Raw genomic sequence first — 24,860 nt, 5'->3', positions numbered from 1 at the left:
CTAAGTCCACGGGTTTCAAGTGGATATGAATATGGTTAAATTGGTGAAATAATTAAATTTATTATAACTCAACATCTAATAAACATTAACTCCCTGAAAAGAAGGTGATTCAGCCACGCTTTCTAGTATGGCTACCTAGCTTTAAACTTTTTAGTCAATCAGTGATTTAATATGGTATCAAAGTAGGAGTTCATGTGTTCAAGCTTTTGTAATGTCATTTTTTCCTTAATAAATTTTGAGATGTATCGATGCCAACATACGGACAGGCGAATATATATTTGACCATTACATGACAACGATGGTAAATTTATAATTCGAAGAACCAGTTCTTCAAGATGAAAAGATCTTCATACCAGTGTATATATGTGCAACAAGTAGAGAATTTGAGTATTGTAATAAACTTACTTTTCCATTGTACTATCTTGATGTATTGATAAATGTAGGTAACCTAGGTCCTCCAATAAGATTTCGAAGTTGCATTGGGGTTATTTTTTTTAATTCATTGGGCTGGAGCTTGCCTTGTTTGGCATTTTGTTGGGGTTGGCTTGGCCACGCACCTTCCCATAGCCCTATATTGGGCCTAAGGTGATCCCATGGGGTCGGGGAATGGGTGAGACATGCCTCATTAGATACTTGAGTATGTTGGGTTGGGACAAGGCCCAAACCAACTCCCTTCTTTAAGTCCATTTTGGTCCTAGGTTTTGTCTCGAATCTTGTTATCTTTTTAGTTTTGTCGATTTTATCCTTCCTTGATACTAACTAGTCCAAAATCACCTACAACGAAATGAAACTCATTTTATCTAATAAAAATCCATAAAAATTAAATAAAGGTGTTCAATTATTTAATTATTTCGCTAAAAATGACCGCAATTGACATAAAATAAAATTAAAAAAATAAATTCAATTGAAGTACAACGGACGAAAGCTTGCACAACCACGCATGAAGAGAATGACTATTTGATTGCAATAAACTTGAAAATTTTGTGTTGTTCAACTAATTATAGCATTTATGTCTTGAAATTTCGTGATAAAAACATATATTTTTTTTCAGTCTTAGAGAATAAGGGAGAGAAAGTGAACAAACAATTCTATTATATGATGTGCATGCATTTTTACAATATTGTAGGGATGATTTTGGACCAAAGGACACAATCGACATCAAACAAAAGTAGAAACAACATAGTAAAAAAGATAGCAAGATTCGAATAAGAAGTGACAACTTAGGATCAAAATGAGGTTGGAAAAGCGGGCTGGTTTGGCTGGCTTTGGTAAAGGTTGAAGTTGAGCATCACAAAATACTAATGGGACATGCCTTGCACATGCCTCACCCGAAAGGATCATCTTAGAGCTAATATATGATCGAGAGAGGTCAAAGCCGACCTTAGAAAAATACCAAACGGGTAGAGCTCAAAGCAAGGTAAGCCCCAAAAAAGGAAAGTGACATGGGCTTAGCTCATGCCATGATGCTTGACCTACATGAGCCGAAGCTAACCAAAAGAACCCGCCAAAGAAGGGATGCCACATGGAAAATCCAGACCAAAAAGGAGGATAAGATAAAAAATAAAAAAAAACTCAGAAATTAGAAGAGGATGAAAACAACATGCATTATAAATACATGGCAAAACTCCAGGGAAAATAAATCATTCTAATACTCCAATTTTCTAGTTGCTACACAAATATACTTTCTAACCTAGCATTGTGTGGTAATGGCAAGCACCACACTGATATGTAGATTTTTTAATCTTGCATGTCACCTTCTTCCCCAAATTACAAATTTACAGTTGTTTTTACATGAAGGTCAGATGCGTTTTTCGGAGTTTAAATTTTAACAATAACAAATATAATATCATAAATAAAAGAAAACTCAAATACGATGGTGTTAATGATCTAAATTAATAACCAACAACTTAACTTGACCAATTAAGATATACATCATCCACACATAGAGATCATGAAACTATCATCTCCATTCTTAAAAAAAAATTAAAAACAAGAAGTTTGATCACTGTAAGTCCATGCATGTTTGGCTAAATATTCTGACTACCTCTCTTGAGATGCAAGGATCGAATCTCCATTTTTGTAGGTAAAATAAAAGATTATATTTCATTTTCCTAAGGCTTTTGACATAATTTGGGCCTATGCTGAATGCATAGTACCACGAACTGATGATGTTACAAGCCCGATCTACAATATAATGACAGCTGGGCTTCAATCTTGCTTTCTTGCGTGTGTCTTTAGTGGCCCATTGGGCTTTCCTCGTATTTCACGAATAATGCGATTTTTCTTTAGCATCTTTTGAACTGAACACTTGGCATTCATGCAATATCCATTATTGATGACACACAATAGACTGTCCGGAAGTTTAAAATTGTTTGTTCTCCAAAAAAGGAAAAAGGCTTAGACTGTTCCTCCGGAATTTATCCCAACAGATTGTGTAATTTGATTATTTTTTAACATCAAATCATGCAAATTCCTCTATAATAAAATCTCCATTCCCATCTCAGTAATTGTGAGAATAATACAAAATAATAATAATTTATGAAAATCTGTGCTTCTTTTTCTTGCGTCCGATTCGTCAATGTTCTCTATAGTCCGCACTTTATCAATTTCACTCCTATCAATCTAAATCGATCCTTTGAATATTTTGATTTGTAAAAAAATATTAATTTGAATGGATTTTTTATTTGAAAAATCAACCAAAATCGAATTGATCAAAGTATATATATATATATCCTTAAAAATATATTCTAACATTAAGTATGTTTTAATATTTTAATTATTATGATACATATGTATTTGTTGTTTAGAAAAAAGACCATATTTTTATGGTGTTTATATATATTTTTATTTTAAACGTGCCAAAAAAATAAAAGAAAAATCAAATTTCAATTTCTAGAAAAAAAAATCAATTTTAATTTAAAATTAGCAAAAACTAAAAGATAATAAGCGAACCAAATAAAAATCATTCTATTGATTATATTCTTTACTGAACATTAGTTTGAATCTTCGTAAAATAATTAGTTTAATGTGATTAAACCGACTATCTCTGCTTCTTATGAAATAACACACCTTTTTTTTTCTAAAAAAAAAATCCTAAAATGTCATGGGTTAAAAAAAAAGATTTATATTGAATTTACTAAATTGCCCACGACATTCCTCCACGTGCCCTTTCCAAATTCGCTCCCATCTGCTGAGCTCAACTCAAATGAAATTCCCCATCCACAAATGAATATTCCCGGCTGCAAGTCACGTGCAATGGGTACCCCGCCCCATCCTAATTTCTTCTTAATTTCTAATTACGAAAAGTTCAATTTAAAAATCGAGACAGGAATAAGCATAAAGAAAAAGAAAATTCGAATAATACCAATGACTCATTTCTTTTGTCTTTCTCTTAAATAATTGACATGGATTCAGACTGTTTTTTTTCTTCTTTATAAAAAATTCTAATTTACGTCCATGAATGCAGAGGTCATCAACTTCCCAATTGCCATTGCTCAATTATTATATAAATATTAACGAATAAGCTCAAAATCGAACCTCACCAACCGCTTCCCCTATTCTTCTATTTTATCGCCACTGCACAATTCCTAAATATTTTTTACTCTTCAAACTTGATTTCTCTTCTCCCCACCGTTTCGCCGCGTTTCGCCATTCTTCATCCTTTGCTCTGTTCTCTCTGTTTCAGTTTCCCAATACACTATTGAAAAGAAAAAGTGTTTTCTGATCTGGGCGGCGGCGGTGATGGCTACTCCGACATCGAGGACGTGGGTTTTTCCGAAGAGTTATCACCGGGAGTCATGGTCTGATTTTAAGTCGGTGGGTGTGAGGCGTGGGTGCAGAGAGAATTTCCGGCGGCGGCGGACGATTGAGGGTCCGATGAACCATGAGAGTGGGAGAAGAAAATTGAATTTGGGATTGGCGGCAGGGAGGGTCTGCAAACGGGAGGAGGCTAAAACAACCGATCTGGGGCCGGAAATTGAGACAAAAAATGATGCTTATCATAATAAAGTTTCTGAAGAAGACAGGAGATTTATTGAAGAATTCCGAGATGCTTATCCCTATATTTTCTCCCATATCGGCCGTACTTTTGTCGTCGTTATATCAGCAGAAATTGTGGCCAGTCCTCGCCTCCATGCCTTGCTTAAGGTCTCTCTCTCTTTTTTCCTGGAAAAAAATTGCTTCTTTTACTTACTTCTATCAATGGCGGATTATTATACACTAATTTTAGTTATAGTTAAGTGGGAACTTAACCAAAGCCAAGAGACATAGTGAGAAATGATCAAGTGGGGCCCTTTGTTTAGATCATCACGAAAAAGAAAAAGAAAAAGAAATAAAAAAAACTTCAAATTAATGTCTTCGTCAATGTTAATTTATTTTAAACTCAAATATCTTTACGTCACACATTATTTATTTTAAAAGTCCAATCTTTGGAGATTTGGACTAGGGTGCTCATGGTTGGATTGAGTTAAAAAAATTTTTAGACCCAACTCAATTATTTGGGTTAATTTTTTCAATTTAAATGATAAAAAATGAATCAACCCAATCTAATTATGAAATATTGTCAAACGTAAATATGTAAAAATCTAATATAATTGTTATCATATATATAGTGAAAATTTTCAAATAATTATGTTATAAGTAATAAAATTTTTTTTTTTTTTTATTGTTAATAATAAATTTGGGTTGATTAGAATTGGTTTAAGTTATATTAGGTAAACAACCCATCCAATCCATAAAATTTTCATTTATTTGAACTCAATCTAACCCAAATGTTGATAACCAAACCCAAACTACACATCAGTTGATCAGTTTTTTCGGATCATTTGATTTTTTTAACACTCCTATTTGGGACCAAACCCACTCTCCCAAGTTTTTATCTTTAAAGAAAAAAAAATCGGAAATTGGAAGTACTTTGAGGTGGAAGCGCTTTGAAGGGCCAAATCAGAAGTGCTTTTACAAGTTGAAGGTGAGATTGAGACAGGCTTTTGTTTTGTCGCTCGATCTATATTGATTCTTGCGTATCTCATCGGCTCTTCGTTGCTTTGAGGGGGTTTATGATAATGTTAGAAAAAACAGCGAATGACAAAGGCCAAGTGTAGAACTAAGCTTTCAGTTTCACCACCACAGTTTCGTTTAGTCGCGTCTTCTTTTTCTTATTGCACGTCGTTCTCTTCTCGCCGTGCTTCTCATCTTTCCATGGCTCCAAACAAATCTGATAGCGATAGCCACTATCCCAAAAGAATTGGGCTCAGCCCATTTGGAGTTTCGTGGCCCAAAAGGTCCAAAATTCTACGACCCTTTTCTCGGTGGTCGGCGGCTTGGCCATGACTTTTATAAGTTGTAAACTCCAAAATTCTATTTTGTCACCCTCTCGTCTCGGTTCGTCTGCCATGGCTGCCTCCCTTTCAAGCTCTCAGCTGTATTTACAAACTCCCCGAGGTTTTCCTTCTAAAAATGTCCCTTATAGACGTAGTTTCAGAAATGGGAAGGCAATGTTTAAATTCAGTAAGGTAGAATTATGGGACAAGGGACTGAAGAAAGTTGGGGAAAACTCGAGAAGGTTCAATCTATTGAACTACGGAAATGGGGAGGTGGAGGAAGAGGATGAGGATTACAATTCCGTGGAGGATAAGCAGTTTGTGCGGTGGTTTAGGGAGGCTTGGCCTTACTTATGGGCACATAGAGGAGGCACTTTCGTTGTGATGATTTCTGGGGAAATTGTATCTAGCTCTTACTTAGATCTTATTCTAAAGGCAGGTCTTATCATCATCTCTGTAATGTGTCTATTCTCGTGTTTATATTGATAAAATTCTTCTTGTTCTATGATGTAATGCTTGAGTTTTGGTTTTGGCGTCAATTATCCCGTTGAAGCTATTTGTATGTGCAGGACATTGCTTTTCTTCATCACCTTGGAATTAGATTCATTCTTGTTCCTGGGACCCACGTTTTAATTGACAAACTTTTGGTAGAGAGAGGTTTGTAACTTGATGTCTTTTGTATATCATATGCAATATCGTTGAAATCAAGGACTTGGGTCACTTTATTATTATTCTTTTAGTTTACTAAAACAAGAATTTGTTCTTTTTTCAGTTCTCTTTCTTTCTCAATGTTGACCTTAATATGTTTTTTTTTTAAAAAAAAAAAAAAAAAAATTGTACTCGTTACAGGAAGCAAGCCGAATTTTGTTGGTCAATACAGGGTTACTGATAGCCAATCTCTAGCAGCTGCAATGGAAGCGGCTGGAGGTATCAGGGTGATGATTGAGGCAAAGCTTTCCCCAGGACCTTCTATCTGCAACATTCGTAGACATGGTGACAGTAGACGTTGGCATGAAGTTGGTGTAAGCGTTGTTAGTGGCAACTTTCTTGCTGCTAAGGTAGAAATCTTTTTAGTTTGTTAATGTGGTTTTTGGAATGAAACGGTATCTGATATTTCTGTGGTGATTTGGGATATTATTTAGTTGTAAATTTGTAGAATGAGTCGTTACTCTCCTTTTGCAGAGAAGGGGAGTTGTTGATGGTGTTGATTATGGGGCAACGGGTGAAGTTAAGAAAGTAGACGTAGCTCGCATGCGTGAGAGGCTTGATGGTGGTTGTATAGTTATATTGAGCAACCTTGGTTATTCTAGTTCTGGCGAAGTTCTGAATTGCAAGTATGCAATGAAGCTTGTAGTTATCTGTTGTTAAAGCTTGTTTATAGTTTCTTCTTTGATAATTATGACTCTTTTTATGGGCTATTGATCAGTCAGTCTCTCTGTCATGCGCATTTCATTATTTCTCAGCTTCTGTAATTGTTTCCCTTGTATATCCGTGAAGTAATTTACAGAAAGAGAAAGTGGATAGTCGTAATGCTTTTTATTCCTATAAATGTAGTGCTTAAATTAAAAGGGTGGATATTTAGTTAAGAGGTAATGCCATTACTGATGATTTTTTGTTTTGTGGGTTTCAGTACATATGAGGTTGCAACAGCATGTGCCTTGGCTATTGGAGCTGATAAGCTTATATGCATTATTGATGGTCCTATTCTAGATGAAGCTGGACGCCATATCAGTTTTCTAACTCTTCAAGAAGCAGACATGTTAATTCGTGAGAGGGCTAAGCAATGTGAGATAGCTGCAAATTATGTGAAAGTTGTTGGTAAGGAAGATTTCACTCGTTATAATGATTCGAATGGGAGTATCCATCTGCAGAATGGAACAGCTTCTTTGGAAGATCATACTCCATTCCAGAATGGGGTAGGTTTTGGACCTCATCATATGCCAGTATTCCAAAATGGAGTTGGTTTTGGGAATGGAGCAGGGCTTTGGTCCTCTGAACAGGGTTTTGCAATTGGAGGTGAGCGGAATAGCCATATGAACGGTTACCTCTCAGAATTGGCTGCTGCAGCTTTTGTTTGCCGGGTAAATCCTTCATATACTACCATTTACCAAGTCTGAACATGTTCCTAAACCTTTTGCTCAGTATTTATCATATTTAAGTCTTTAACTATTTCAAATTGATATTCTATGCTTTAAGTTATCATTAGCGGAGGAGCGAAAAGGAAAGAAGGAAGTAGGGGGCAATTGCCCTCCAAATAGTTTATTGTAATTCAAAAATTATATACATAGTATTTAAGATTTTGTAGGTATCCTCTAGTTACCCCCCTAAATTTCTAGAATTGAATGATTTTTTATTTTATTTTATAGGAAACAAAAATTCCATTGAAGAGATGAAATTATGAAAGGGGATCTATCCAATTGATTACAAAAAAAAAAACTTCTCCAATTAGTCATAAGATTTGATAAACTATAGTTACAAATAGAGGAGATCAATTTACACCAACTTAGGGATAAGAAAGTAATAGACGAGAGGGTTGCATTGTAGTCTTGCTCTTTATATGTAAAGTAGAATTGAAAGATCACATATACAAAAAATTAGAATGCAGAAATTTGCCCATCTCTACAAAAATTCCTTGGTTATTATGTGAGCCTTTTATATTTGATATTGGTTCATGTTCCCTTTGTCCATTCTCGACCTTTGTTCCTTGGCATGTGGCTGAATACATATTCAATGCTTGGAAAATTACCTGAATTATCCACATCGTTGTGGAATGAATTATTTTCAGTTCATGTTGATGATTGTTCTGAATTGGGCTTTATCGAGTTTGTGGCCATACTTTTAGGGTGGTGTTCAAAGAGTACATTTGCTAGATGGCACTATTGGAGGAGTTTTATTGCTGGAATTGTTTAAGAGAGATGGAATGGGCACCATGGTAGCCAGGCAAGTCTCTTTTGTTATATCTTCAACTCAACGATATACTATCAAATTTCAACTCAAACAATGGATATACTTGACAATAAGTTTCATGTAATTAAGGGCCGAGTATCATTTGGGTTTTTTCCCCCTCAGTGAAAATTTCCGTTCTTGTTCCAAATTTTGTATTGTTAGATTTTTTGAGGTCTACTAGCGCACATTCTAATTGTGTGTTGGAAGCAATTTTAGTTTCTGTTGGTATTTCAGTTTCACTATATTCATCTAAATATTGTTGATGAATGTATTGTTGGTGACTAGACTGTTAAAATCATTTCTGAGAAGGATCAATAGTAATGCTCTGGGAATTATGTTTATGAAAGAATTCGTTTGTAATTAGAGTGATAACCTTTTGGCTTTTTGTTTTTGAAAACTGTGTGCCTTTTTTTCCCCACCATTTCTCCATAATGGTTTTCATCTTTCCTTAAGAAACATGTGAATTCTTAACCAAATTCTAAAACACAAAAATAAGTTTTTAAAAATTATTTTTTTTAGTTCTCAAATTTTTGCTTGGTTTCTTAAAAACATTTATAAAAAATAGATTACATAACAATGAAATTCAGAGGTAGAAGTAGTGTTTATATGCTTGATTTTCAAAAACTAAATAGTTATCAAATGAGGCTTTAAAAGTAGTCAATGGATTATTTTTTATCTATTAACTGATACGCACGACAAACTTTTTGTTTCTAGTGATCTTTATGAGGGAACACGAATGGCCAGAGTGTCTGATCTTCGTGGAATTAGACAAATTATACAACCTTTAGAAATGGCTGGTACCTTGGTTCGTAGAACTGATGAAGAGGTTCGTATTTGAACTTCCATGCTTTTCAGTTTTTTGCATGAACCACTGCCCCATAAGTTATTCCAAGTTTGTGGTTATTGATATTTTATTTCCCTATGGAGCTTAAGTGGAGTTTTGAGATTGATTCATTGGAATATTTGACTATCCTGTTTTGTTATTGCAGCTACTTGAATCACTGGACTCGTTTGTTGTTGTTGAGAGAGAAGGTCAAATCATTGCATGTGCTGCTCTCTTCCCTTTCTTTGAAGAGAAATGTGGAGAGATTGCTGCTATCGCAGTTTCTGCAGAGTGCCGAGGGCAAGGGCAAGGCGACAAATTGCTTGGTATGATAATTAATTGTCGTTTTATCACATACTATATGGAAGGAGTGAATCCCGTTCAACTAATTTAGGCCATGGTTTACAATGCCTGTATATGGTGACATCAAGTGCCTATTATAGTAAAGATGGTTTGTATTTGGATTGACTTTCTAAGTATTTTAAAAAACATTTTTTACGCTTCAAAACAACCAAACAGCCGATATATTGGTTAGCTCTTAGGATGGCATCTTATGTAGGGTCTCCAAGCCGTTGTGCCACAATCAGTTTCCTGCGGCAATTCTTTTTATAAAAAAAATTGGAAGAGTTTATTTTGTATAGCTTTTGTTCTGTTCTTTTTCGGTAGTTGAAATGAAGTTAATATAAGTTCATTGCTGATTATTGTGGAGCAGAATGCTCCACTGGAAATTTGTTTTCTGATATAAATAGCCACTGAGATTACCATTTGAACCATTCAAAACGAGTGTTTGCTTTTCATGTTTTAAGTGCTGAGTTCAGTAATGTGGCAAGTGAAGTACATAACTATAGACTAAAGCCAAATTATACTCATGCTTGAACTCTGAGTGAGATAGAATAGTTAATGTACATGTTTTCTAAATTGTCCCGAAGAGTACATGGTTTAAAACCTTGAGATTTTGATAGGTATCTTGGGAAATATTATTTATGAACAGTAGAGAACAAGGTGAAAGATATTACCATATAAACTCAGCCTGTTTGAGAGGGTTGTATTCTATCCTAAATAGCTCTACAATCTCCAATACAAAGATACCCTCCTCACTTAGGACTAGGTGGTTTCACTTTTTTCTTTCTTGAATAAACATTAATAAAAAGCGGGCCTAACAGATTTTTACTAGCCAATTCAGGTGACCTGGGTGCTTGCTGTTTCCATCAACTGATACGTAATTTTGCTTACTGAACTGCAGATTACATGGAAAAGAAGGCCGCCTCCCTAGGACTGGATAGGCTCTTTCTGCTGACAACACGAACGGCAGACTGGTTTGTTTGCAATCTTACCTAATTTTATTGCATCTCTTCCTGCAACAGTTCATCTATTTTTAGATTGATTTGAAATAAGTTGCTGGATGCTTTACCAAAGCAGCAATACTCATCCACTTACACATATAAGCTCTAGCATAACTTTAGTTAGCAATGTCATTTTCATATTCAGATCACTCATCTTTTTATTGATATTAGTCTGAATTCGAAGATGGTTCTCATTAGCTTTTGAGAGCTAAATTTTATATCCTTCTCGAATTGCAATGTGATAAGATAGGAAAATGTCAACTTGTTCAGTTATAGCTTTCATTAGTAATTTAGTTGATTATCTAAATGGAAGGAAATGATTTCCCAGTTGTTTAACAGGTTTGTGAGGCGTGGTTTCTCAGAATGTTCATTTGAATCAATACCTGAAAAGAGGAGAAGTAAGATAAATCTATCCCGAAAATCAAAGTACTACATGAAGAAGCTGTTGCCAGATAGGAACAGGATTGGTAGTGTCGATAGGGCCTTTGCTTGAGGTTTAATGGAGCATTGAAGAAGCATTCCATTCCATATGTTGGTCAGGAATAACATATGTTTTGACCATAAGAAAGCAAAATTTCCTCTTGGCTACCTGATACTCATGGTCCTTGTTTTATCCTGTATCCATGTCAGTCGTCACCTCGTCATACTGGATGATCATACGTAGTTCACCAAGACGTACATATTCTTGCTGAAAAGAAGTTGATTATAGGTCTCCTTATAAAATTTTGATTGTCTACATCATATCAATCCAATGCAATGTATTTGTGACACCAAGGTTGTATTTATACTTTGTTTGGCAAATGAAGTACATAAATAGTGCCTTTAGAAAAAACTAAAAGGAGTATAGAAATAGCGACAAAGTCAAAAGGGTTCCCCGATGAATTTTTTATTCTCTACATAATATTAAAAACAATCTAATGCCACAGGTTGTAATTATGCTTTGATTTGGCAAATGAAGTGCATAAATCGTGAGGAGGTTAAAAGGTCTTTCTGGGCAAATATCAAACCTATAACTTTAAATCATGGACTAATAATTATAGTGTATCAATTTATATGAGTTATTATGCCAAGCTATTGGTTTTGGCTGAGTTCAGTCATCAGCTCAAACTAATGGTTGATTGATTTCTAATGATATTTCTTTACAAATATCGGCTGCTTGTTTTAATTTCAACAGCTTTATACCATATAGGTAATACCTATACATATATAGTTTGTTTACTATATTTCTAAATTTTCTATTCTTCTATCACCTCCTAACCGATTCTCTTCTCTTTATCATCTTCTACTTCCTCTTTTATTTTCCTACTTAATCTCTCCCTATTTCTCTTTCCTTCCTACCCCTTCTCTCTTTTCCTTTCACTAGAGGGAGTCGCAGAGAGAAAACCACCGTGATCTCCACCTACTCTCCTTTATGACTTTCCTCAAACTATAAATTTCTTTTTCTCAAAATAGATGCCGACCAACAGACGAACAACCAGTAAACTCCAGTAAAGTTAAACCTTCATTACACAGGTGGGAGGCTGCAACTATCATCTGAAGCAGAAAATAGCCAGTACTCCCGAGTTACAGCGTGCTCCCGATAATATTTTGCACATGATCCATTAACTTTGTCGAATGTGGACTATGTTTGTGATATGGCTCAAAGTTAATCAGCACTGATTAAAATAACATTCATGGAATTATGCTATACACCATTACTAAAGATTCTCCTTTCATTGCACAAAACAATCAACTTATCAACTCCTATGCTCGTTCGTTACTCGAGATGGGTGATTCAAATGCATACGAACTTCATTCAATGTTCTGTAACGGTAACGTAAAGAGAGAACAAAAGTTAGAAGGTCAAGCGAGTATAAACCACGGTTCTCACTTATTATAACCAACTTCCTCAAAAATAAGCAACAAAATGGACTACATAAACCCCCCAGTCTGTTCCGCCTCCAATTAGATGAGAAAAAAGAGTGTCGAACAAGGTTTAGGCCTCCTTGGCTTCAGGAGGGCCCTTCCATTTGAAATTATCCGCATATGCCTTCACCTGCAGTCAAAACAGGGAGTTAAAAATTTTTTCTGTTTCTTTATTTTGGATGCTCGCATTAGTTAGATGACATAAAGAAAACAAGCAGCATCAAAATTCCTTCATCGGTGGATGCTAACATGATTGACTTTCAAGCCAATTTGTCAGTCTTCATCCTCCTCCTCCATCTATTTTAAAAGGAACTCTGAGCTGTTAGTTAAGACATCTAAAGTACTCTAACAGTAGCAACCCAAACTTAAGTCACTCGGGAAAGGATTAGCATACACTACCGAAGCAACTATTGGCACCAAAAGGAAACTGGAACTGAGCTCTCCTAAACTAAACACAAGAAGACTCTAGATTCCTAAAGGATTTATAATTCCCACATAAATGCCAGCAGAACTTTAATGACAGATGAAAGAAGTTGCATTAAACAGAGGAATAAATTTTAACATAAGGGATCATTCTTTGAAAATAGTTGAAGTTTGTATATGCTTCAGCGTGGCACTATGGAGGGCAAGCAACCCCCCTCTTCCAAAAAAGAAAATACATTCACAGTACCATAGACAAAATACAAACTCAGTGAAATTGAAATAATGGGAAAGAATCTCAAACCTTCAAAAGTGGTGTGTGGCGCTTCTGAACCTACAAAAAAGAGGGAAAAAAATTCAAGAAACACAATCAACAGAAGGATAAGAAATTAACCCAAATTTTGGGGATGGTATCAATGTCTCATGAACTTTCTTTATCATATGGACCAAATTGAAATATAAACTGACTTCTCCCCCTCAAATTTCGCCTCTTGAAATTTATGAAGTTTAGCTTCAAACTAATACTGGGACATTAAATAACCGAATTAATTTCCACTGTCTTCAAAAAAAGATCTTACATTCGGATTCAAGTGCCAAGTTATAGCCCAAATGCAGAAATCATGAATCATATTGTTATTCTAAATAAACATATTAAACAGCCATATCCACGGTCAATTTCATAAATCTGTGGGAGACGGTTTCCTCAACCCCTACCCTTAGGCTGTCCTTTTGACTCTTTTGAATTATTTATTCAGAATCAGAATGCATTATTTCACTTTCAACTTGCACAAAAGTGAAGATCATTGTCAAAAATATTTGCGCAATTAATCAACACTACCAACTATATTTAATACTTATTTGAAGGAAACTGACAGTGGAAAAATAACATGGTTAATAACTAACCAAAGATTGACAACTCAAACTACATATAGGTATTTTTTTCAAAAAGATTAATCTTTCTTTACCCGAGTTGATTTGAACCATAGACCTCTTGGTCCTCAATACATACAAATGCCAGATGAGTTAAACTCTTTTTGGCAACTACATATAGGTATTACATGAAGAAAATTCTTTCCAAATGGTTAAACCAAGCATTACCACATATTCCCATCCATGTTTCTCAGCAAATGCCTTTGCAGCTTCTTCACTATCAAAAGACAGTGCAGAATCCCCTACATTGGCATAGGGGTCCCCAGTAGAAGTCCACCCCATCAATGGATTTTCCCACCTACATACATGACAGAGAAGCATTAGAAAACCCTTTACCCTTCTGTTTGATATTTTCCTTCTCTAAATGAGAAACCAAGCGTTTATGAAAATAAATGAAATATTACACACAGGCAATACAAAACAGAATCAATTCACCACAAACGGTGCCTGATCAGAGAAAAAGATTCTAAAGAGAGAAAAATTAAAAGGGAAAAAAAAATCTATAACTGTTGAGAGTAAGAGAACAAGGACCAATAACTTTTAGGCACTTGAAGTTTGCCCAGTATAACATGTTGTGCACAATATTACAATCTAAAACCTAGGAATTGAGTTGAAATTTCTGTTAACTAACGAAGCAACAATTTCAGATTTTTTTTGTCTTTAAAATCAAACTCGGAAACAAAGAAAGAAAAAAAAACCAAAGAAGGATCCATACTTTTGTGTTGACATAAAATTGATTTTCCACTTGCCAACCTTGCCTGATCCTTGTTGGGATGCAGTTCTAGCAGGAGAGTAAATTATAACCTGACATAATTTCATAAAAGGAAGACAAATGAATCGTGATGGTCAGTATAGAAAATGATTAATATGACAGGAAAATCCGCACTAACGATTTTCATATTAGCTTACAATATTAAACCTCAATACATGTAGAGTTCAATCCCAAAAAAACGAAGTCCAGAATTTTATTTGTTTTTTTTTTTTAAAAAAAAAAAAAATCTCAACATTTGCCTTACATACCTAAACAATGGATCATTCAACAATTGGTCCTAATAACTTACAGAAACTGTGAGATAGTTATTGATCAAGCCTTTGTTAAATCAACTTAAAGAAACGGATTTCTGCTCGGCAACTGATTAGGATCTTGAGACTGCAATCGATAGCAATATACAAGTAGCGCATAAGGAGACAAAGAAAAGGTGTAGGTGTTCTTTGGGATTGAACCTCGGGCTCCTCTACATACTTTAACCTTATTCTAATCAGTTTTCGGTCATCAACAGCCGGAAATTTCCATCTCCTTATCAGAACTGACTACATTTCGACGCAGTAGTAACAGAGTAACACCTAATGGGTTTAGCCACTACAGATATTTCAGAAAAGGCAAGCTATAAACAATCAAGAATACCCAACCAGACGGGTACAAAAATACCTAATCCCCAAAAAACATCAATAACATCCCATTACCCGATCCCTCGAAATTCAATTAAACGCAAGCAATCAGAAACTCGTTGATAAAAAAAATACAGAAAATGAATGTCTGGGCTATACCCTTCTGGTTAGGTGTTCCTCTGGAATTCCGGAGACCATACCGATCTCGCCAGGCTTGACTTGAACCAATGAATCAGTGGAGAATGACCTGCAGAGAGGAGCCACAGTACCACGGAGAGCACATCCGTGACTCCAGATTCGCTGCAAGGAGTTCGCCATTCGTCGATGAAGAAAATTCCACGCGAAAACTAGTTTTCCGTCAGCCTCGTCCCCTGTTACAAATACACTTCCAACTCGATTGTACTTCAAACGACGGAGAAGAGATTTACGGAAAATTTCACAAAATAACCCAAAAACCAAAAACTTTTACCACTTTGTAGAAACTTATCCACCTTTTTATGATGTGAAATACCATTTTTAAAACCTCCTCGCAACCTCTACATTCTTCCTCCTTCAACGATTTATTTAGCAATTGTATTCAATACAATCCAATACTGTACCCATTTATTCTCAACTAATATTATACCACCATCATTGAATGTTATTGATATAAAAAATAAGATAAGTAATGGAAGACCACTCTCGATTATTCTGAACATTTTCAGTGAGCTCATCGACTTATTCTCCCATTGTTCTCTAAGAGTTTCACTCTGACATTCTCATCATTAATCACTTCCATCGATCGTTCAATTCATTTTATCTTTGGGTATAGAGCAAGATTGTTCGTTAGAACCAGAAACAGAGAGAATGTAAGTGTTTACGGAATATTTTTTCTTACAAGATGACTTTCATAAAGATACGAGATCGCTCACCATAATGTAAGTGATCGTTTAGTATTATATGGGTGATCGCTTACATTAATATGAGCGACTGTTTAGAACTTACTGGGTGATCGCTTATGATGTACTAGACGATCTTCTATAGTTTACTGGGCGATATCTTAGAACTTACTGGGTGATCACGTATTACTCATTGGGCGATCGCTTTTTTAGTAGCAATTTTAATCCAATTGTCAATTTTCTGATTGCAGATCAATGATGCTACTTCATAAATGATATTCCGTGTAAGGAATTAGTGAGTGTTCTACACCAACAACTAGATATTGACCCATATATGTTTGATATACACATCAAATGTTGTTACAATCTATTGGTCCCGTGTGAAATCTGAACCCTATTTTCCCTATTTAATTGTTGAAATTAGTAAAATGAGGGATTTGATATTTAAGTAAAGCGCAAATGTAGGGAAATGGGTAAAGGATAAGGAAATGAAGAAGGAAAATGCTTAGGTATTTGAAATTTGACTCTCGAGTGTTTATAAGTTGACTAGCAAGAAGAAATTTTGGTTAAGTGTTGGTCGTGAAAAGGGTAGTCCAACATTGAGTAAAGGTCATCGTACATTGAGTAAAGGCCATCATGCATCAAGTAAGGATCATCGTACATCGAGTAAAGGCCATCGTGCATCGAGTAATGGCCATCGTGTATCGAGTAAAGGCCATCGTGCATTAAGTAAAGGCTATCGTGCATCAAGTAAAGGCTATCATGCATCGAGTAAAAGCTATCGTGCATCGAGTAAAGGCCATCGTGCATCGAGTAAATGCTATCGTGCATCGGGTAAAAGCCATCATGCATCGGGTAAAAGCTATCGTGCGTCAAGTAAAGGCCATCATGCATCGAGTAAAGGCCATCGTGCATCAGGTAAAGGCCATCATGCATCGAGTGAAGGCTATTGTGCATCGAGTAAGGGCTATCGTGCATCGAGTAAAAGCCATCCTACATCAAGTAAAGGCTATCGTGCATCAGGTAAAGGCCATAGTGCATCGAGTAAGAGCCATCGTGCATCGAGTAAAAGCATTGTGCATCGAGTAAAGGCTATCATGCATCAAGTAAAGGCCATCGTGCATAGAGTAAGGGCCATATGCGAGCGAGGAAGCACTTGGTTACTTTTTTAAAAAAAAATTGAGAAATTGAGGGATTTGAACGAAATTAGGGGGAAAGGGGGAAATTCAAAAAGGATAAAGTAGAACTGAGTTTTTGATAAAGCTTGAGAAATCCAATGAATTGAGTTGTTAATTTGTGATTTGAGGGAAAAAATGTGGGAGATGCATCAGCTAGGTGTTGGACTAATCGAAATTAGGAGCTATTAGCTGAAAATTGAAGGGTGGAATGGAAAGAGTTGAGGTTCTCGGCCTATAAAAGGGGAAGAAGGAAAATGAGTTGGAACAGGCTCAATTGGAGCAATTCCTTGAGGGAAAAGTAAGCTAAACCTCTGGGTAATTAGTAGGAAAGACATTGGGAGAAGAAAATGTGGCGGAACAAGCAAGAAAACAGAGAAAAACACGGTTGGTTGGAGGTCGAGCAAAATTCACGATGTTGTGCAACTTTTGGGTAAATTTGTGGACTTAAAGAGTGATTTGATACTCCAAATTTCAAGTAAGATACTTCTAGGGTTCCTTGGGAATTCTGTGGCTTTTAATTTGATTATTTTAAGTTGGAATTGAAGAAATTAAATTCTAAATTTTCTCACTGGAAAATAGGTACCTATGGGAAGTTTGATCGATTTCAGGCGTTTTGGGGCAAATCAGACGTTCAAACTTTAAGGTAAGATAGTTTAGATGATGAATAAGGGAATTTTATTGATTCATTAGAGTGAGTATGACTGAATTAAGAAAATTTGGTTGTCGGAGGCTCGTCGAAAAAGCTAGTCGAAATCTGGAAAAACTTAGGTTGTAGGTTGAAGAAAGAGTTGACCTATTAGGTTTGAATTTTGTCTGTTATTAAAAGCTGGAAAATTCAAATTAAGTTAATTAAGGTACTCCTAATCATAATTAAGAGTTGATGGCTTGTAGAAATACAAGCTATTGCAGCCTTTTACTTAGAATTATGAGGGTTAACGAGTAGAATATGCGTTGATATTGCTAAAAATTTATGTGGAATAATGAACTTGTGTTAGTCAGCACTAAAAATCCCCGCTAACCCTATATCATGCGTTATCTTACATCAAAATGTCTATTTTGTAGTTTTCGCAGGAGTCGAGCGCATGCGTTGATCCCAAACCATCACAAAGTTGATCACATGCGTTGATTTCAATGAAGAAAGTTGGTCGCATGAAATGCCGCAACTACAGAGTGATAGCCATGATAGAAGGTATGATCACAAAGAGTAGGTGGGATACGCTGATCCTGCAGAAGAAGCAAGTATGAACGCATACCTCGGGAGTATCAAAGAGATAAAATCATGATGACATTCTCACCTACCGTGTCAGTAATGACAATGATTCGAAGTGGGGTTATCAAAGTTGTCGGCGTTTGAGCTCTATAGATAGAGCCTTGAAGCCGAAATTCAAGCATCCAAGATTTCTGTGATCACGGGTGAAAGCATGAGCAAGAAATTCTTTGAGAGTTCTTCACTTCCACAACTTCCTTCGATTGACGACCGGAGCTTCGCCAAAAATAGATCTCGAGATGGACTACTCCGCTACCTATCCATTGCACCACTGGCAGCCTTGACACACATTTGATAGAAGCAAGAGATTTCCTACATCCAGCCATCCATTTCTCTTTCCACCTCTGTATTGTAGTACATTTTGGCTAAAGACATTAATACATTTGTAATCAGTGCATCTCTTTAGTGCCTTCAATATCATTACATCATCTTCTTCTACTCCATCTTTTACTTTCACCGCCATGAGTTAAGTGCAAATTGCAAGTGTTATCGCATACTCAAACATGTGGCATAAAGATATGACGCATGTAACAAACCACCGAGAGGTGTGCGTTGCACGAGTATAGTGAGTCAATCCTGTTTGCTTAGTGTGAGGCTATCGTAATGCTTGTCTATGAGCGGAGTAGCTATAACCAATTGCCCGAGAAGGTAAGTAGTGGAACTCACTAAGAAAAGTAAGAAGTGTTCCTACAGATATGAATGACCTTAAGCTCAACGCAACCATGCGTTATAGAGAAATAAAGCATGTGGCCGACCACCGAGAGGTATGCGATGTGTTAGTGTAATGAGCTGGGATTACCATTGCGACCAAAATTAAGGACTTGGTGAAATCTCCTCCCCAACCCTACTTCTCCATGCATCTTATTACGTGTTAACAGTTGTCGCATCTCTACTGATTCTCATAGTCAAACTTCAATTGTTCAGTCTGTTTAGCTAGAAGTAGGAGTAGCGCATAGTTAATCAGGTTCTTTCTTTTTATTTTTATTCTCTGCCTCAAACACATTACTTTATATTTTACAATCATCTTTTAATTGCAAGTCCCCGTGTTCGACCTCGGATCATCCCGAGAAACTTGTGATCTCGTTATACTTGACGAGAGAGCAAGAAAACTTGTGATAGAAATGCATGATCATCGCATACACAATTAATGCATATTGCATATTCTTCAGACCAATGCATGATCATTGCATGGCCATCAACGCATATCAATTAATGCAGACCAAATTAATTTCTCCAAACAAGAGTCTAATTGGTATTAATAGGATAAGTTAATATGCAATAAGAAGAAATTAGGATCCTAAGTCAATTTTGAAGTTGATTAACGGGTTAATTTAAAGTAAACCCTAATTAAGGTTAATAGGAAAATTTTGAAAATTGGACAAAATTAATATTAACTAACTTTAAGGATTTATAAAAAAAGCCTGTGGGACGAGAGTTCAAAAGGAAAACAAATTTACGGTGAGTGGTTTATATTTTTGAATGGTTGGTTGTATTATATATTTGTACCAGTTTGGTAAATTTGGCATGATCTGAAAATATACATTTTCTTGGATTATTATTGTTGTTCTTTTGTTTGAATGATTGTTCCTTTGTGAACCTTGGCTTGGATGTTTTTTCCTATTGGTTTGACTGGAAACTGAAAATTGTACCTCGATATTATTAGCATACATCATGGACGTTGGACTAGAATTGTCAATATATATCTGGTTGGGGTTATCCACGTGCCCGAGTATGTCTAGCAGAAATTGTTGACATGTGCACATTCGACGGGTTGTTTGGAGTACTAAAAATTGTTTCCTCACACCGATTTATGGTGATTTTCTACGTAATTGGAGGATTATGTGATCATGCCAACTTCGTCTCATTTTTTTAAAACTGAATGTATTTATATTCGATGGTCGTATATGTTGTGATATTGCTTTCTCAAAAATGTTTTGAAAGCAAATAATATTTAAATTTGAACTTACCACTCATTAAGCACTCTCGCTCATATTTTCTAAATGTTTTCCTAAGTCCCTCTAGGTATCAAAAAGAGGGCGATGGAATTGGCTTAGGACCAGTCGATGGAGTGAATGCATAAATCATCCTGCCTTGGCAGCTGTATTATGAGGGTTCAGACACATGCTAGCAATGTAACTTCATAATTGATAAACAATAATGTATTGTATAAAACACTCTTAACTGTAATAGCTCAGTTATGTTTTAAAAAATTTTAAAAAAATCCTAGACAATACAAGTTCCTAATATTTGTAGTCCTCACACTTCCTTTGGGATTTGAGTGGTCAGCTTGGGAGGGGGTGTGACAAGTTGGTATCAGAGCCAGGTTTCTGGGGAACCTAAGATGTAAGTTCAGGAAAACCTGAGGGTTGTAGATTTCAAAGGTTTATGTAAAACCTGGGAGGAATAAGTGCACCTAGAATTATAAAAACCAAGAAAGATAAAATTGCCTCGAAACTTGGAAATGAGGGTTGGAAAAGGACGACCAAGGAAAGGCTCCAGAAATATGAAACTGGCGAACTAAATCGACATTCGGGAAGGATGTACACTCTCACTCAAGAGGAACCTAAGCCGACAAATAAAGGGAAGGCTTCAGAAATATGAAACTGTATGTAATTTCTAATTATTTGAAATAGAACATCATTTCCATCCTTAATTTGTAGATTGATTGATTAAGAATTTTGGAAAATTTCGAGGATGAAATTTTAGAAGGGGAAGTAATTGTGAAACCCGAACCCTACTTTCCCTATTTAATTGTTGAAATTAGTAAAATGAGGGATTTAATATTTAAGTAAAGCGTACGTGTAGGGAAATGGGTAAGAGATAAGGAAATGAAGAAGGAAAATCCTTAGATATTTGAAATTTGACTCTCGGGTGTTTATAAGTTAGCCTAGCAAGAAGAAATTTTGGCTAAGTGTTAACCGTGAAAAGGGTGGCCAAGATCGAGTAAAGGCCATCGTACATTGAGTAAAGGCCATCGTGCATCGAGTAAGGGCCATCGTACATCGAGTAAAGGCCATTGTGCATTAAGTAAAGNCGTACATTGAGTAAAGGCCATCGTGCATCGAGTAAGGGCCATCGTACATCGAGTAAAGGCCATTGTGCATTAAGTAAAGGCCATCGTGCTTCAAGTAAAGGCCATTGTGCATCAAGTAAAAGCCATCGTGCATCGGATAAAGACTATTATGTATCAAGTAAAGGCTATCGTGCATTGAGTAAAGGCTAGTGTGTATCGAGCAAAAGCTATCGTGCATCGAGTAAAGGCCATCGTGTATCAAGTAAAAGTCATCATACATCGAGTAAAGGCGATCGTACATCGAGTAAAGGTTATCGTGCATCGAGTAAAGGCCATCATGCATCGAGTAAAGGTCATCGTGCATCAAGTAAGGGCAAAACGCGAGCAAGGAAACGCTTGGTTACTTTTTAAAAAATTTTGAGAAATGGAGGGATTTGAATGAAATTAGGTGGAAAAGGAGAAATTCAAGAAGGATAAGATAGAATTGAGTTTTTGATCAAGCTTGAGAAATTCAAGGAATTGAGCTGTTAATTTGTGATTGAGGAACAAAAGTGGGAGATGCATCAGCTAGTTGTTGGACTGATCGAAATTAGGAGCTATCAGTTGGAAATTGAAGGGTGGAATGAAAAGAGTTGAGATTTTCGACCTATAAAAGAAGAAGAAGGGAAATGAGTTGATACATGCTTAATTAGAGCAATTCCTTAAGGGAAAAGTAAGTTAAACCTCTAGGGAATTAATAGGAAAGAAATTGGGAGAAGAAATTGTGGCGGAACGAGCAAGAAAACAGAGAAAAACACTACTGGCCGGAGGTCACACAAAATTCATGGTGTTGTGCAACTTTTGGGTAAATTCATGGACTTAAAGAGTAATTTGAGACTCTAAATTTCAAGGTAAGATACTTATAGGGTTCCTTGGGAATTCTGTAGCTTTTAATTCGATTATTTTAAGCTGGAAATGAAGAAATTAAACTTTGAAATTTCTCGTCGAAAAATAGGTACTCGTGGGAAGTTTTATCGATTTCAGGCGTTTTAGGGCAAATCAGACGTTCAAACTTTAAGGTAAGATAGTTTAGATGATGAATAAGGGAATTGTCTTGATTTATTAGAGTAGGTATGGCTGAATTAAGAAAATTTGATCGTCGGAAGCTTGCCAAAAAAGCTGGCCGAAATCTGGAAAATTTTGGGTTGTAGGTTGAAGAAAGAGTTGACCTATTATGTTTGACTTTTGTTTGTCATTTTTTGTCCGTTATTAAAAGATGAAAAATTCAAATGAAGATAATTAAGGTACTTCTAATCATAATTAAGAGTCTGATGGTATTAATAGGATGCGTTAATATGCAATTAGAAGAAATTGGGATCCTAAGTCAATTTTGAAGTTGATTAAGGGGTTAATTTAAAGTAAACCCTAATTAGGGTTAATAGGAAAATTTTGCAAATTGGACAAAATTAATATTAACTAAATTTCAGAATTTATCAAAAACTTGTGGGACGGGAGTTCGAAATGAAAACAAATTGACGGTGAGTGGTTTATATTTTTGAATGGTTAGATGTATTATATATTTGTACCAATTTGGTAAATTTGGCATGATTTGAAAATATATGTTTTCTTGGATTATTATTATTGTTATTTTGTTTGGATGACTGTTTCTCTGTGAACCTTGGCTTGGATGTTTGTTCCTATTTGTTTGACTGGAAACTGAAAAATTGTACCTGGATATCATTAGCATGCTTCGTGGACATTGGATTAGAATTGCCAATATATCAGGCTGGGGTTATCCACGTGCCCGAGTATGCCTAGTAGAAATTGTCGACATGTGAACATTCAATGGGTTGTTTGGGGTATTAAAATTGTTTCCTCAAACCGATTTATGGTATTTTTTTTAAGAAAATCGGAATCATAATTTCCATGAGAAGTGGAACAAAACTATTCCAAATTACAATCATGAATCAAAAAATCATTTAGAGTCGACTTCAAACAAACGGTTATGCGATTCATACAGAAATTACATCATGTAAAATACAAAGGAACAGAGAGTAAAACTCTACGCATATAGGTAGAAGCGTCTCCACGCTCCATTGCGCACTCTGATCGAACAACAGCAACCACAAGCGCTCGATCTACATGACCGCAACATTGCACAAAAACAGCACGAACACTTCGCGCTCGTCCTCAACGATCTCCTCTGCAACACGAACAAACATCGCACTCGTCCTTAGCGACACGAACGGCCTCCACAGCACCATGAACAACCTCTAGAAAACCTCGACGATGTCGAGTTGAGTCTGACACCACCAACAAGGCGACCTTGGTATTCTCGATGTGAGAATCCATAGAGTGGGCTGTTCAGACTTAGTATGAGGCAGACGAACGGAGGAAACACCGATCGCGTACACGATTGGGCAAGTGGAAGATTGCGGAGACCTATCGTATAGGTCGATGCCCAATCGTTTAGATAAAGCTATGTGATCTTCTAGCAAAAGCTATGTAATCGTTTAGCTCTTCGTTTAGCTCGGTTTGTCGCGTACAGACTCTACACGATCGTTTACCTTAGGTCGGTGATCGTCTAGCAAAGCTATGCGATTGTTTAGTAAACACTGCACGATCGTTTAACTCGCACATGCACGATCGTTTAGCTCGTCCAGCCGTCGTTTAGTAAATCTATATTTACTTGATGACTTACATGAGTTTCTTTTCACGGAGAAAAAACTCAAAATCCTTTTCGAACTTTTGTAAAAAAAAAAAAAAAACTTCTTTTTCAAAATAGGAAACCTCCCATGATCCAATAACCACCCACTACTTTGGTTATTTAAAAGAAAAAGAATTAATTATCTAATAATTAATATTATTATAAACATAAATGATAACCAACTTATCCTACTATATTTATAACCTATAATTTTAATATTTCATTTCATGAAACATATAAACCATAATTCTTTTTCTATTCCATGGTACTTAATGTAAATCTCATTTACATCAATCATCCACTAAATGTATCTTATACAACATACCAATTATATCATATATAATCAAAATACCTTTTGTCAATTTGAACATTTCAAATCAACACCAAGAACTGATCTTCAACAGAATCCAAGCTACCAAGGGGATCTCATAGACCTATAGATCCGAAGCTCCAACGATATGTGAATAACTGACTAAACTCTTTAGTCATGGGATCCACCATCTGTTAACTGCCAGACACTCCACTAAAGACCGACAGCTGAACTCTCCTCACTATAGATATATTATGTGTCTATCTTAACCAATCAGCAGTGTGACAACCCTTCACAAATCGCTCGTAAGTACAGCTGGGCCAATAACCGTTATGCCCCTGCAGTTACATCTGTCTCCTTAAGTACCATTGATCTCTCTAATGAACATAAGTCATAGTCTTACTATGACTGAGTCTTCTCTTCTAAAGAGAAGCTGTGGCCACTATGTTCAATC

At 36.0% G+C, this 24,860-nt stretch overlaps 2 protein-coding genes across 3 annotated transcripts; one reads left to right on the top strand and one right to left on the bottom strand.

Annotated features, from left to right (window-relative positions):
- Nucleotides 1-3,465: 3,465 nt before the first annotated feature.
- Nucleotides 3,466-11,383, top strand: LOC120072981 (probable amino-acid acetyltransferase NAGS2, chloroplastic). 2 transcript variants are annotated; one of them, XM_039025533.1, is made up of 10 exons: nucleotides 3,466-4,146; nucleotides 5,888-5,975; nucleotides 6,168-6,376; nucleotides 6,501-6,652; nucleotides 6,949-7,399; nucleotides 8,161-8,258; nucleotides 8,979-9,090; nucleotides 9,254-9,413; nucleotides 10,331-10,403; nucleotides 10,770-10,923. In XM_039025533.1, the coding sequence occupies exons 1-10, from the start codon at nucleotides 3,742-3,744 to the stop codon at nucleotides 10,921-10,923; spliced, it is 1,902 nt and encodes a 633-aa protein (XP_038881461.1). In that variant the 5' UTR covers nucleotides 3,466-3,741. The 2 variants fall into 2 exon arrangements, with proteins under 2 accessions (XP_038881461.1, XP_038881460.1); XM_039025532.1 differs by lacking the exon at nucleotides 3,466-4,146 and adding an exon at nucleotides 4,753-5,753 and having other exon boundaries at nucleotides 10,770-11,383.
- Nucleotides 11,384-12,124: 741 nt separating this feature from the next.
- On the bottom strand, nucleotides 12,125-15,524 carry LOC120072982 (NADH dehydrogenase [ubiquinone] iron-sulfur protein 4, mitochondrial). The gene is made up of 5 exons (XM_039025534.1): nucleotides 15,234-15,524; nucleotides 14,401-14,489; nucleotides 13,854-13,983; nucleotides 13,060-13,089; nucleotides 12,125-12,465 (listed from the first exon to the last, which is right to left on the bottom strand). Exons 1-5 carry the CDS (start codon nucleotides 15,390-15,392, stop codon nucleotides 12,406-12,408), a joined length of 468 nt encoding a protein of 155 aa, XP_038881462.1. The 5' UTR covers nucleotides 15,393-15,524; the 3' UTR covers nucleotides 12,125-12,405.
- Between the last annotated feature and the right edge of the window lie 9,336 nt (nucleotides 15,525-24,860).

Source organism: Benincasa hispida, chromosome 3 (assembly GCF_009727055.1).
Source record: "Benincasa hispida cultivar B227 chromosome 3, ASM972705v1, whole genome shotgun sequence".
NCBI lineage: Eukaryota > Viridiplantae > Streptophyta > Magnoliopsida > Cucurbitales > Cucurbitaceae > Benincasa > Benincasa hispida.
Note: the sequence above shows the minus strand (reverse complement) of the source record. Positions and strands in the feature narration are given on the sequence as shown.